This window comes from Agelaius tricolor, unplaced genomic scaffold (assembly GCF_023055355.1).
Source record: "Agelaius tricolor isolate 1412-34295 unplaced genomic scaffold, bAgeTri1.0.p SCAF_9, whole genome shotgun sequence".
Classification (NCBI taxonomy): domain Eukaryota; kingdom Metazoa; phylum Chordata; class Aves; order Passeriformes; family Icteridae; genus Agelaius; species Agelaius tricolor.
Genome location: NW_027269269.1, coordinates 8,566,586 through 8,582,189, shown reverse-complemented (window position 1 = coordinate 8,582,189; position 15,604 = coordinate 8,566,586). Strand labels below are relative to the sequence as shown.

The 15,604-nt window shown below is 40.7% G+C and overlaps 1 protein-coding gene across 1 annotated transcript; it reads right to left on the bottom strand.

Annotated features, from left to right (window-relative positions):
* Positions 1-6,625: 6,625 nt before the first annotated feature.
* LOC139593153 (stromelysin-1-like) lies at positions 6,626-13,394 on the bottom strand. Its single transcript, XM_071433845.1, has 10 exons — positions 13,287-13,394; positions 12,294-12,535; positions 12,056-12,204; positions 11,616-11,741; positions 10,938-11,099; positions 10,645-10,801; positions 9,733-9,866; positions 9,087-9,246; positions 7,782-7,882; positions 6,626-6,726 (listed from the first exon to the last, which is right to left on the bottom strand). Exons 1-10 carry the CDS (start codon positions 13,392-13,394, stop codon positions 6,626-6,628), a joined length of 1,440 nt encoding a protein of 479 aa, XP_071289946.1.
* Between the last annotated feature and the right edge of the window lie 2,210 nt (positions 13,395-15,604).

Below are 15,604 nucleotides of genomic sequence, written 5' to 3'. Positions count from 1 at the left end.
TCCATTGGGTACATATGTACATGTGTATGTACCTGTTGGGGTACAGGCACAACCTCACTGCTGGACCTGGGGCCAGGGAGCTGCAGCAGCCTCAAGTGTATCAGGGTATCAGATCTGGACAATTCCAAACACACTGTCCCTGCCTGGAATTTGTTTAAAATCACAAAAATTTAGAATCACAGAATGGCTTGAATTGGAAGAGACCTTAATAGCCATCTTGTTCCAACCTCTTTACCATAGGTAGGGACACCTTCCACTAGACCAGGTTACTCAAAGCCCCATCCAGCCTGGTCCCAAGCACTTCCAGGGATGGGACATCCACAACTTCTGTGGCGACTGTTCCAGTGCCTCACCACACTCCAAGTAAAGAACCTCTTCCCAAGATTTAATCTAAATCTCTTGTATTTTAATTTGAAACCATTTGCCCTTGTCCTATCTATCCCTATCTACCCCTGTAAACAGTCCCTAAACCTATTTGTTATAATTCCCTCTTAAGTACTGGAAGCCCACAGTGATGTGTTCCTGAAGCCTTCTCTTCCCAGATCTCTCAGCCTGTCTTCACAGCAGAGCTCTTCCAGATCTGCTTACATGGAAAGTCTCCATGCAATCAAAGCAGAGAGGGAAGGTTTAAATTTACCTATCCCTGATAATTCTCACCCTGAATCACCCTGCTAGGTCTGGTACCCATCTGCTAAGCCACTGCTAAGGAAGAGGAGATGGCACAGATGTTAAGCCAGTGCGTTCAAGGGTTTTTCCAGTGTATACCCAAGCAGTATGCATTTGTGTCTGCCTGTATTAGCAATAATCCTGCTTTATTTTTACACTTCTTCCTTAGCAAAACTGCACCCTCATTCCTTGTGTTGAGACAAGAGACCTCAAAATGTCCCTTTTCTAGGTACTCTACTGACTGCTCCTCACTCTCTAGTCTTCACAGAAATGTAAGCATTGCCAGAGTTCTACCCAGAATTGTTTCCCTTTTCAGCATTAACTGAAAAAGATATTTAGGCAGAGGCATTAAGAGGAGACATATTTCCCCAGAAGTTCCTAGCCTTGAACAAGCTTCTCTCTCAGTGATTTCGATTTACTTTGTACCTCACTTACCTGGGGCTTGGATTTGACTCGTGAAGCTATTTCCCCTTTCCCCTAGCTATCTCTGGTAACATGTTCTAATGACTTCCACCCACACCTCTGACTGAATAATGCAAAAATAAATTCACAGTGTGAATCATTGTGGGGTTTCCCTAAATCATCTCTCACTACGAAATTACTGTAGAAAAGGGAACATTAATTGGTAGTTATGTAATTTTAATGTTACAAAAATGAAAACAGATACCTCATAATTCAAAGAATTGTTTACTGTTACAATTTGTCACAATGATGTTAGCAACTGCTTTCTCAATAGCAGGTGGCACTACAAAATAATCATCATTCCCACAGGAAGTATTTTCTTTCCATTCTGTGTTCTTATGTATATCCTAATCTTCTAATGTCTTTCCAATCTATTTTGAAACAACAAAAATCTTTCTGAAAACCTAGAATTATTATCCTGAAACCAGCTATTTTCCTTGGAGGATGTCACTTTTGTGTTAAAATAAAAGTTGTGTCACTGTGCAGCAATATTCTACTGATTGCTGGATATTTGCTTGAAGTTAGAGGCTTCATGAGGAATTTTCCCTGAATGAACCAAGTACATTTTAATAGTGAGATGAAACAGCCAAAGGCAAGCCTCCAAATCAGCTTTCTTGAAGTTTGCACAAGCTCATGGCTTCACATCACCCAGTGTTAAACATTTCCTTTATAGAACTGCTGTTGGCACTGCCCCAAGGGAATGATCAGTCACTTGGTTTACAAACCTGGGTGCAGTGCTGGGCAGTGTTAGGAGCACAATTCTATAGTTCAAACCACTCAGAAGTCCAAAGGCCACTGTGATAGGGCTCAGGATGACAGGTGCTGAATCAGTTCTAATTATCCTGTTGTAGAAAAGCAATTCAGTGTGACCAGTCCTACAGTGGGGCAGCACCTGTGCTACACCTCAGTGACTGGCACAGTCTCAGACATGGCATCATCAATGATTTCACTAAAAGGAGAAGGGAAGGAGTGCCACTTTCCATGCCAAGCACCTGTGTCCTGAACACAGGAAAATCAAATTACATTCTTCATCTTTGCAATTGGGCTGTTAACTAGGGTGGGGATCTGGCCTGTTGTGTTCAAGTCTTAATTTCCCTGATGGCAGATAGGCCTTGGGATGCCCTACGGAACCAGCATTGCCAACTTGAAGCCCTTTGCCTCTAAACTTAGTGGTTTTCACACAAGCTGTGCAGATGTAAACCTTGTTCTGAAAGAGGCAGCAAGAAGAAATCAGTGTGTCCACACTGATCTACAAACTCAATCTGCATATTTCCTGGGGATCTGCACCATTTGGGACATACTGGAACTCCTATAAGTTCACAGTCCCCCAGCTGGATACATGGCACAAATGCCAAAACACTCCACGAGGCAGCTACTGCTTGTGAACCTGCGAAGGTAGTTTTCTTCCTGGCAGCCAGATGGACGTTCAGAGGCTGCCAGAGAATAATCTGGAAACAAAGCCTGCTCCTTGTCAGTTTTAAAGTATTTTCTCTGTAATATCAATGGCACCTACCACATGCACTTATCAGTTACGTTTGTCTGGTTTACTGAGGTGGTAAACTCTCTGCTCTTAGTCTGAGTGTTTAAATCACTACACAATGGCTTTCAGTTCAGGTCAGCACCGCAGACCTACCTTGTTTGATCACATATTTGTAATCCTGCCAAGAACAATATCAAAGGCCATACGTCCCTTCTAGGCAGGATGAGTGTGTGAAACTGAAGAAAACCAATAAATAGCAAGAAAAAGAACTTGTGAGCCAAACAACTTTTTTCCCCTTGGTTAGATAGTGTTGGTAGTTCCATGTTGGACCTTCTGGATTGTGTCTGATGGTCGTCCTGTGGAGTCCTTGAAAAGCAAAAGGCAAATATATACTTTCAGATCTAGGCAAAATGTCCTCCAAGACAAGATGGTGAAAACTGCAACAAATGAGACCAGTATATATAAAACACAGAAGAAAACAGAGAAATTATTGTGATCTGAATTCTAGAGTCACATGTTCCTTGCCAGAGATACTTTTATCTTCACTCAAGTTTCTATACAAACAGTGTAGAAATTGGCTAGAACATGGAAAATCTGATGTGTTTAGAAGATGAGAAAACTATAACTGGAATGCTTGGATTAACTGTACTACAGACAAAGAATGTATTTAACTCTGAGCCTAGGTCTCAAAATGTATTTTTAAAGAGCACAGGATATTGAATACAGGTCAATCACCTTTAGTTCAAAAGCCTGTTTTCACTCAAATGGTCACTCTGTCTTGTTAGTTATACCGGAGATTTTTAAAGCAAGAATTGTGAAGAAAAATGATATCAACATCTGACACTAAACCAGCTAAACTATATTAAGACAGACAGTACCAAAGTCAGCTAAGCTCTACTTCTGCCACAGATCTAAGACTTCATATTCACAATTGGTAGGACTATCTGTGTGCACAGAAATAGGTAAAGAAAGAGCTCCAACTAATCAGAAATCATCACAAAAACCCAACAAACAAACCCAAAGAAGAACTAGTTGGATAAATATGTAACAGTCAGAAAACTACAAAACAATCATGAAAGGTCATGAAGCTGCCCCCCCACATCCTTTGGGGCTCCCAGTTCCCTTTAGTTCTAGGACCAGCCAGCCTTGTTCTGAGAGCTATAATCTCATCTGAAAGACCATATTTCCTAAAGAAATTTGGATAGACCAGGGCTGGAAGAGATTATCCCATTTAAAAGAACATGGTCTCATTCAGTTATTCACAATGGAAGTGATGTGCAAGGCACAGACACCATAGAAGAACATTAACAGTAGGAACAACAGAAGAAAACTATTCAAATCAGAACAGCTGGAAACTTCCTGAAGGAACCAAAACAAACAAAAAACCAAACAAAACCCAAGACCAAAACAACCTCCCCCCCAAAAAACCCAAACAAACAAAGACTATTAAGTGTGAGCCAAGCTGTTCATGCATCTTTTTAACTTTCACTGTTTTAGCTGAGACCAAGGACTGATTAAGACTTGCAGCTGCAAGACCAATCAAAAAGCCATACCAGAAATATGAAGGAAATACAGAATTAGGAACATTACAAGGAGACTATTAAGAAAGAAACAAACAGCACAGAAATATTTCTTAATAAATTTAATAGAAACTTTCAAGTTACAAGACTTAAACCTACTTCTCTGACCTCAGCAATGTCAGACACTGACCAGAACTACTAATTTCCTTTTTTCAAGGTGTCGTGATTAAAATTAATCATTATACCTTTAGTTCTGCTTGGACAGCAAAGCCTTGTTTGCCACCTCTACAGCAGGTGTGGCAGCAGTATTTGTCTTGCAAGTCTGACAATGCCATTATACATTTTTCACCCTGATAAAATTCAGATAAAGATTCCTCAGTCACTGGCGTGCCCCATTTGAGTAGCCCTGCTTCCAGGGATTTTAAAAATGCATCAGAAAAAAGGTTACATAAAGTGTGTTGAAATATCTCATCGCAATTTTGCAGTACAATTTTATGCATAAATAGAATACAATCACCTTATCCCAACAGGACTGGAGACAATGGGCCCAAACTGAACCACTCCAGTGAGATGGTGGAGTCTCCCCTTTGTGTGCAAAAGCAGTATCCCCAAAAGCCACCTAGAGACTCAGTAGCCTACTCTAGGTGGGTTTGAGCAGAGGGGGTTGAACATGATAAACTCCAGAGGCCCAACTAACCTCAGTCATTCAGTGATTCTGTGATTCATGGAGAAGCAGAATCAAATAGAATAACTATTTTTTCTTAGTTTTTCACCTTTTTGGAGGGATGTTGTTTAATGAGGTTGAGACATTGGGTGCTGGGAGAGATATTTTTACATGCCTGAAAGAGAGGATACCTTCTCTAATACCTTGGATCTTGCTGGCTGTCCATGTGAATAATTGTGGGCCCCAAGCAATGTCTGGCTACAGCATCAGGTAGATGATGTCAGCAGTATTGAAGTGGCAGCTGGTTCATGTCTGCCCCCGGGCCCAGAGAGCCATGAGAGTGGCCACAGAGACCATCACAGACAGAAAACATGGAGCATTTGGACAAACATGAACAGGAGTTGTGGCCCCACTCCGTTGCTTGCCTCCCCCAATGAGAGCTTCTGTCCCACAGTGAAGTAGCAATGTGGAAATACCAACAGCGTGCGGAGCCCCCAGGAGCTGCTCTTAGACACACAGCCCTCCCAGGAGAGCAGCTGGCCTTGCACCTCCTGTATCCCCAGGAGCATTCATGTCCCTGTAGCTTGCAACCACACTCCAGCTGCTGGTGTTCAGCTCTCTTAAGCTCCGCAGCAGCCAGTCCAGCTTAAAGCTCACCCAGACTCACACAGGAAGAGCTCATCCACACATAAGGTGTGATTTACTGAGAAGACAGGACCAAACATGCAGAGCATGGCCAAAGAAGCAGCTGACTGCAGTCTGTTTGCACACAACCAATCCCTCTTATGCACTTATCCCCCTATTTTCCGCTTCCCCCCCAATCTATCTTCATCCTGTCATTTTCCTGCCTTTGTTCTTTCCAGTAATCAAGTTACAATAATTTTTGAGCATTCCCATAGTCCCCTTTAACATGAAAAAATAAATTATATGAAATGCACAAGTACTCTTACATGGGACATTGATCCCTATCCCCTCAACCCCTAAGATGAGGTGATGGGAACTTTCTCATTGACACATGAGGGGTGTCCCCCAGCCAATGGGGACTGCAGGGAAAACTGGAGAGGAGCAGAGGAAGGGCAGTGGTGTCTGGGTTTTCCCTACATGCCAGTGTGCCCCTCTGCTCCTGTGTCTGTGGAAATGAGCCTTTGCTCACAGAATGGATAAGGTTGGGAGGGACAACAATAGGGTCATCTGCTCCATCCTCCCTGAGAGCACACTGCACAGGAAATGACATGCATCAATAAATAGTTTAGGGTAGAATTCATCACACTTTAATTAAGCCTTCTATAATCAGGTGTCCAACATAACATAAACTGTGTCTCCAGCCACTGTAAAAATGAACTTCCACCTCTCAACACCCCTCAGGCTGGGAGGAATTGTTCTCTGGAACCCGTGTATGTCTTACTGTAACTACCAGCACTAGCCAAGTCTTCTTGCTTAGCTTTGAAATATCTAAAACAGGTTGAAAGCAATCCTAGCTTTAGGAAGAGAGATGATCTCCCTCATGGACTCCTGGCTCCATGGCAGGGCTCTGTGTAGGGTGATGTATGGCAAGAAGATGGCAGAAATAATAAAATCAATCACAATTTTGTATCAAAAGTAGAAACTGCATTGTTATTTGGTAAGCTAGCCAGCCTGATGTTAACTACATACATATGTATACATCAATATTTTAAATACTGTTCAGTTATTTAAAGAAACACAAGTAATGAGGGACTGATATCTGCTGACTGGTGCTGAAGTACCTTTACATTCTACATAATTAGAAAAGAAAAAGCTTTTCTAGCACAAGAACAGCACATTCCTTCCAACACCATTACAGATTTCATTTTATTAGCATGGAAACCAAAAGTTTGTCTTTAGGAGGCGTGTAACTCTCTTCTTGTTAAGGTCAAACTCAAATTGCTTTCTTCCACTGAAGAAATAAAGGGAGTCTAGAAAAAAATGAAACAATAAAAACCCAGACTCAGATGAATTATGATCTTGCAGATATAAAGATTAGTACACTTAAACAACATCCTCAAAGAGCTCAAAGCAACCTTTGGATACAATTATGCTGCCAACAGCATCTACTCCCAGGTGTGACCTCTGCAACACATGACCCAGCAGCACGGGGGCACACTCCACAGCAAACCAGCCGTGCATGTGCTGCATTGTATACTTGATGAGCCCCACAAGGTCACTCTGCAAAAGATGCATCCTGTGCCTTTCTTTGGTTTAAAATATCTGCTCTTACACTCCAGTTGTGCTGAATCCCCCAGCAGGGTGCATTTCTATCCACCTGTGGGTAGGCATTGCACAGAGCAGAGTGTGACACAGAGCACAGCAAGGTGTGAGCAGGTACTTGCTTGATGGGTGCTGCCAGATGCCATGCAGGGAAAGAGAGGTCCAGCCTGGGCTAGTCACATCCACACTGCCCTCTTGGGAGTGAGGTGTCTCAGCACCACGTTTGAGACTCATTGAGGATGAGTAAGTAAGATTTGCTGTGAAACAATTTACTTGCATGGTTTGGATGAGCAGCAGATGAGGAGCAAGGAGGCAACTGGGAAGCTGTGACATGTGGCAGTGTGAATGTGTCCTCAAGTCTAGTCCAGCATTTCCATGTCTAAGTAATGCTCACCCTCCTGCAGGAGAAGCTGGCTCTGTTTTATGTCAGAGGGACAGGCTTTGAGAGGCACACCTTATGTTGTTGGGATGTCACTGTGTGGAGTGTCGATCTTCGTGGTGTGATGTGCACATCAGCATGAGTACAGATATGTCTCTCCCTTAGAGCTGGCCTGTCCAGATGTGCAGCTGCCACCAAAGGTGTACCATCCCCATTTTCAAGGGGGTAAAGTGAAGCATGGGAGTGTTTTGTGACTGCTTCAGGGTCTTGTTGGTCATCCTGTGGGTTCTGAGCAGCATGTAGAAGTACCTGTCTCTGCCCAAGCACTCTCAGCCCTATCACATTGAGCATTTCTTATAGATTTTAGCAAGAACAGTTACTCACTTTCATGTTGAAAAACAGCATCAATCTTCCCATTAATTCCTGGAAAGGCATCTCTTATCAGTAATGGCTTCCTATCCATAGACTGACTTGTTTCATCATAACTGAAAAAAATTATAAACAAACAGGAGTCAGCAAAATCTGCAAATAACTCATGATTAATTCCTCTCAGCTCATTATCTTCTACCTATCAACAGATAACCAAGTTCATTGAAGATTTTCAGTGTCATTTGGTAGTGTAGAAAGAAACACAATTTGCCATAAATTAATTATTTATTATTTGCAACGGATGAATTGGTTCTCTTTACTCCACCTAAGAATACCTAATATTGGAACCATCACCATGAATCTGTTTTTTATTTTTCTAGAGACCATGCCTAAAGGAGTGATAACAGATTATAAAAAGATTTCTTTCACGTTATATTTCTGAAGGAAGGTTTACCAGGAAAAATCTGTGCTTTTTCTGAAGTTATGAGGTATTTTAAGTCAATTTTCTTAAGTTACTTACAGCAAGCTATTACATATTTGGTGAAGTTTATCTATCAATGCTGGAATAAGAAGGCTTGTGAAAGCTTTTCCCTTCTATAATTTCCTTAACAGGAGATTTAATGATGAAACTCTTAAAGTTATGAGAATTTGACCTAAAATGTGGACATCTGATCTTCTACTTGAAGTACAGACATGTGGCTGAATAATTCTTTAGAGTGATCTTTGTACATGCAGTTGTTTGAACATTGTGGTGAAAGGAAAGAGAAGTTTTGTTCTTCCTCTAAAATAATTTCAGTTATTTACCGCCTCCATTACAGGAGCACCTCCTTTGGCTGTTAGAAATCTATGTCCTGTAAGACAAACTTGAGCAGCAGGATGGGAATAAAAAGAAAAAAATAATAACCATGCACAGTACATAAGTCTTTGTAGTACATGGCATTTATCAGCAACTCTGTGAAACTATCTGTTAGTAACTGGAAAGTGGTGACATTCTTCTTCTTACTCCACAGAAACAGATTTGATATGTGGATAGTGAACTTCTGCCTGATTTCCTGAGATGACTTGTGGAGCTGTACAATGACCAAGACAGCTAAATGAAAACAAACAAAGAAATAAGCAAACAAACTGTTAACTGTTAAGTTAACTAGAAGAAAAACTAAAATCACTGCTCCACCGCCTTTCAAATATTTTTCCACCGCCAGCTGTGACACTGAACGAGATCACCAAAAGTGTCTGATTAATGCATCCTAAATCATGACAGGATATTGATCATGTGATTATGTTTGCTCCTATTTAGAAAAGTACCACAGGAAATATTACCTCCAAAATTTGTCTGCTATGAAGTAATATGTTTTCCCCTCAATTCTGTTATGAAAAGCAGCATCAATTTTGGAAACATCCTTCGAAAAGCCCAGGGTGTAGAGTTTTTGAGGGTATCCAGGAAGTATGGTATCTCCTCTCACAACCCAGAATTCTTTCCCTATTAACAAAAGTTGATAACAATATGTTGTGAGAATCTTCTTCTGAGAATGACACAATCTTTTTCATGAAAGCTGATGGTTACTTGAAAATAATCATTGAACTTGAAAATAACTGAAAATGGTTCTAGAGTAAAAAAAACCCTTAATAGGTGTCCACATTACTTTTTTTGAAAACTGAAATGTCAGTCTTTCTTCATAATAATGCTAGTATCATTCTCAAATTAAGCAGAAAATTTCCCAGACGAAAGTAATGAAATTTATTTTGGCAGGGAAAATTTTCAATGTGGATAATAAAAAATAAGATAGACGTTCATTAACTAGGACAATAATTTTATTATTTCTGTGATTGAAACACACCAATTTATTGGACTAAATTAAAGATTGGAAAATCCTACAGAAAGAATTTAAGTGGTTTTGAAGCCAAATGCAAACTCTCTAGGCTACTTGGGAAGAAAACATGGGAAAATAAAAAGACAACATTTTACCTTTAAAAATTACCATTTCATCTTTCTCAGGAATTTCATATGCAGCATCAACACCAGGTGGCAGCCGTGGCCAGAATGAAGATATCAACTCAAAATCAGCTGTTCTGACTGCTGGATGTTTGCGCCAAATATGCCTTGTGTGAGTATAGAACAGGTTTTAAATAAAATTGCATGCTCACACTCACTAATGCATGAAACCACATCATGGCAAACAGGGCAGTATTTATCTGATTAAACCCAGCTATGTACCCAACTTAGTCACACTACAGTCCCTGTAAACTTAATGTAAAGACAATTATTTCCATAGTAGGATCGCTCTCTTCTTGATGCAGACATCTGAAATAGGTCAGATGAACTGTTTTGTCAAAACATTTATTTCCCCTTATGCAGAAGTGGAGCTTATCACAAGGCTGATGCCCGGTAAGACTTTGGTAACAAAATTGCCAATTTTCCTTTCCTTTTATCAGTAGACTAAATCCCCACTACAGGGGCTCTTCAAGCAGGTATTTTGTCAGGGCTGGTAAGCCCTCAGCTCCTCAAAGCAAGGACAGTAAAGAGGCTGTGAAGTGTCTCAGAGCTGACAATATGTTTTGCCAAAGCTGAACTCTCCAGATGCTGAACAATTGGGAGTTGCTTACAGCCTGAAGTGAAAACAGCACATGTTTGCAGAGGAAGTTTTCCCCCACTCTATTCACAGCATCTCCTGTTCCAAAGATCATCCTCCTCCTTATACTTACCTCTCTTCATTTCTCTGCCACCCTCTTTGTTTTTGTTTTCCATCTCTTTTCCTGATTCCTTGTCTTGTCTTCCTGTCTAAAATGGCTGATATGCTAATTAAAGTTATTTTTCTGTGCTGTGGGGCATAATTTAAAAAGTGACACTCAGGTATTTTATTTTCAGAAGCTGACTTACTTGTCTTTAAAGAACATTATTTCTCCACGGAAAGTGGTGACAGCATCAAATGTCAAATTGGAGCTGCAGATGTTTGGCAGTGCAGGATCTTTTGACTCAGTTGGGTCTTTTATCTCAGTAGATTCTGTTTGATCATTATTTGTGTTGGGAGATGATCCTAAAAGAAGCAGTTTATGGAAGAAATTTTAGTGTGAACTCAGTGAGGTATATTCACTACACAAAACTGTCACTGAAAAGCATCTGAAGTCTTTGAAATTTTACCAAGCAGTAGTTGATGAAAAATTCTGAATTACCATAGAGGTACTGTATGCCAGTAATATCATCCTGATGAAGAAGGAGTACTGAAGGGTCATATTTCCTGTAAACTGGATACATCAGAGAATTGGGGTCTTTGGAATGGGAAAGTCCCAGTGAATGGCCAAACTCATGGGCAGCAACATAAAACAAGTTTGTGCCTGAAAACATCAAACAAAACACATGAGAGGAGAGCTGTGTCTTTGTCCTGAATAACATGAAGGGCATAAGGTAGGTCAGAAGCTTTCAGAACTGCTTGTCCAATCCAAATGAAATTCTTGTGGGAAATTTGGTTGGAGATGAAATTATGGTCAGAGGTAAAAATAATGGAATCATTATAGGGGAGTACAAGGAAATAGCCTGTAGATGCTGCAGAATTCAGTGTAGAAGAAGGACCCTGGGCCAGTGCAAGTGAGGTAACTGTGCAGGAAGAGGTTTGAGGAGTGGGAAGAAGTGGGGCCACCTTACAAATAAAGCTCCCCCCTGTGCATGGCAGAAGCTGAACTGGGGCCTTAACTTAAACCAGAGACTCAGAGGCTTTTTATAGCTATGCAAACCATATGCTTCTTCAATTCAGTGGCAATTTAAACACTTAAGGAAGAGAGAAGACAGACACTGTGCCGTTGATTCCATGTGCAACTTGCTTCAGGAAGGGCTTGGAGAACTTAATTACTTACCCTCTGTGCTTTTGGTCCATGTTTCATCCTCATCGAAGTGAGCATCTCCACCAAAGTCCTTGCCAGGTGCATAGGCATGGGCCAGGGAACCCCCTGGGCCATCAAAGGGGATGAAGTCATTGTGATCTGAGGAGCAAACCCCAAACACAGCTGACTGGGGGTTCATGCATGCATTGAGCAGCACACAGCAGGTATAGATCCCGTGAACTACTGGCAAGTCCCTACATTTTCTTTCTCTTTATCTGCCTCTATGCCCTCCCCCAAAGCCTGTCAAGAGTTGTAACCATAGCACCTTGAGCAAGAACTATATTTTTCTGTCTGGTTTTTCAACTGGACATTGATTTCCTCATGTGCTGTGCATGAGAGAAATCATTCCAGCTCAACTGCTCCATGTAGGCAGTAACTTGGCAGTAACTCCTAATGGCTACATAGAGATTTACCTCTGGCTGCAAAGGAGATCATTATGTCTGCATCACCTCTGTCCTTCTGGATGAATCTCAGCGGGGTCACACTGCTCCAGACACGTAACGCTTTCCTGATGGCTGCGTTGACATCTGCTGGACGCAGGTCTGGTGTGTAGTTTACTATCCTTTAAAACACAGGAGAGAACAAGTTGTGTTGCTGCCACTCACCCTGTACTTAACACTGCCTTGACATGAAGAATTCCATTGGCATTACCTGTATGTCAGGACATGTTTTGTCCATTTTGGCTCTCCTGCAAAGGTGGAGAACCCAGCTACATCAGGGAATCCACAGCGGCGTTTCTGTACCAAGTCCAAAGTGCCAGAATCCAGTTTCCCTGTCACCTCCAGCCCAAAGAATTCCTGCATTTCTTTTAGTTTTTGGGTCATTGCATTATTACTTTTCCAAACAAAAGATTCTCCATCTTTCTTAAAGCCATAATAATTTTCCAGGTACTTCTAATGAAAAAAAACCAAACAAACCCAAAGCTTAGAACAATCAATAATGTTTGCTTTTGAAGTTTATAAGATATTTAACTAACACCAGTCAGTCATGTAGCTGTTGCTACTTTTCTTTCTGTTCTATGGCAGCATGGATAATAGTTTGCTAAAGCCTGTATGAATATTTTTCTCTTAATGCTAGCTTTTTCCATTGTACTATCACTATAAATATTTTGTATCTATTGAAATGCATTTAAAATTAGCATTTGTTTAATAGATTATTTTCTGATAATGAGCCCTCCACTTACCCTGTCCCCCAAGATTACCTAGAGTCCTTTAGAGGAAGTAATTTGAAATACATTACTGAACATAAAATTTCAGTAGTTGTATCCTGTTTCCCCACATTTTAGACAGTAATAGTTTAGAAAAATTTACTATACTTACTTCATGAGGAGTTATGTTTCATAATATCACAAGTCAAATAAACAACCACATTTCCACCCAAACTACAAACCAACCCTAGACTGATGCAGAAGTTTAATTATTTGTAAAATTAACACAGAGTGAATGCATCATCAACTTTAATCGGTCTCTAAAGAAAAGTAAAATAAGATAGTGCTAAAGTAGCCTTTCTCATCACACACCTATTTTTGTGTATTCAATCAGTTATTAATTCTATTTGCTGTTTGGCTGCACTATACTAGTTACATGGACTGCCATGGATGCTCAAGAGTAGCTAAACATCTCGCCAGAGCTCTACCTTCCTCACCTGGATAAGCTGCATGCCTTCTTCCTTTGTCTGCCTTGTATTTGCAGGAAAGGCACAAGAAAATGCTGCACATAATAATAGGAGAAATGGGAGATTTCTCACTCTCATTTCCACTAGCCTTTATAGAAGTCTTTTTTGTAGTCTGCCACACACCTGCTTCACCTTTATATAGTTTTTTTTTGCTTTATAAAGCTTTCCAATCCCTGACTCATTGATTCTCACAATGTCTAGTTAGCAACAGAACATGCAAAACAAAAGTTTTACAATAAAACAGATCAGTGCTGTCTTTCATCCGGTTCCACCCTTGTGCAGGTTTTGCAACATGGAAATATGATTAATGAGAAGATAATAGACCTGTAGTTATTATTAATGAGCTTATTAACCTTTTAATCATTAAAATGTAGTCTTAGTCTTACTCTCCAAAACTTAAAGCATATCTCTTTAATGCTTTCAATTAAAAGATAATATTGATTTCAGAAAGGTTGTTGAAGTGCCTAAAGGGATAAATATTCACAGAATGTTACAGGACTGTAGACTACAAACAGAAATTAGTTTTCTGCATTTTTTTTTTGGGGGGGGTTATGACTTTTTTTTTTTTGGAGGGTGTTATAGTGTCACCATATTTCACTTTGGTAGAGTCTTGTCAGTGATATAAGTCCTTGCTTGATGAAGCAATGTTTTGTTTATGCAGTTTTTTAAAAAGTTTGCACTTGGATGAAATGATCTTTTTTTCTGCAGGAAAATGTGAAATTAACACAAATAAATGAAAGCACTTTTCCCAGCATATATAAAAATTATAAAAATTGAACCAAGATTTTTTCATGCTACTTTTATTTAGCAGTTTTTCCAGTGTTCTCAGAGAATTGTCCAAAGACTTTATTTCACATTCTCCTTCTTTGATACTTACTATAAGATGTTAAAAATCTCTGAGGTTTTCTGGATCAAACTCTTTGATGGTTGTCCTTGTCAGAGAGAGGTTCCTCTGTTCTCCCTTTCTGCCATGGTGTAGGAACTGCTGAGACTCAACAGCAGGCCCACTCTAGACTGGGTTCACTTTTCCTCCATGCCCAATCACACCCTCCATGCACTCCCACAAATGAGGAAAAAGCAGTGGGGATGGGAGTCCTGAAGAGAGATGTCTACTGCTATTGAAGACAGCTCACATATCTGAGACATCTGTGTGGGGCTGACACAGGATTTCAGGTAAGCCTGCAGCACTGAGGAGCAGGTGAGACTTTGAATGTGCAGAGAGATAAACCCCCTTTCACAGAGCTTTCAGGATAATAGAGATGTGAAAGGAGAGTTTATAAATATGTTGTACCCTCGAGGTATTTGCTGAAATTATTTCCTGCTGAAGAGCGCTGTGTTGGTACCAGAAGGATCCCCAGAGCACTGCATGCCTTTTGCTGGGTCTGGGCAGCTGAACCAGCAAGGCAAGGCTGGTGGGGCTCCACAAGGGTTATCTGGTCACTGAGGACTGGATTCCTACCCTAGGAGCAGACATCTACCTGAGGCATTTCCACTAGGGAGAGAACCCCTCCCTAGTCCTGGAAGGAGATGGACAGGCTCAGGGAATGACTCAGAAATGGACCAGCTGAGCCAAGGGGAAAAAAATCCCCTGAGGGAGCTTTTGGTAATGACTCCACTCACAGAGTTATGTGAGGTGTACCAGAGTGGGTGAGATGAATCCAAAACTTGGTCCAGAGTTCTCTTGTGCAGCTTACACACTGACAGTACCACTCTGCAGAAATAGCTTCTGGAACTTACAGCTCTCTACAGCCTTCCAACACTTTTGCTCTTCTCTCAGTGTCTCCATGTGTGCTAGAAGGAAGAAGTAACTTTCCAGATTGTAGGACTTAAATTTTCATTACTCATCTTTCTCTCCAATGAGAGAGCTACTAAAAGGCAGCAAAACCCTCTAGGAAGGTATGAATGAAATTTATACAGTTTTCTGATTATCAGCTTTCCCAAGTACATACTTCTGTTACTCTGTCAACCTCTTTCTCACCGTGACACCCACTTTTCTTGATACTACTCCCCATTTATCTCAAGAGATCAATCACCTAGAATATGCTATATAAAGAAAATTCCATAATCACAAAGACCTTCTTTGATATCTGTCACCTCTTTTAGGTGACTTTACCTAGAAGTAGCACAGTATATAATGTCAGTTTCTGGTTTTGGTTTAAAGAAGTCAGTCTGAAAATTACTGTCCCTCTTACAACCTGTAAAGTTGTCTGGGTAAGCTCCTAGGATTGCCCTTCCTCTTCAGGACTTAATCTTCTGCCTTGGATGCATTCCCATAGCCCCGCCCTAAG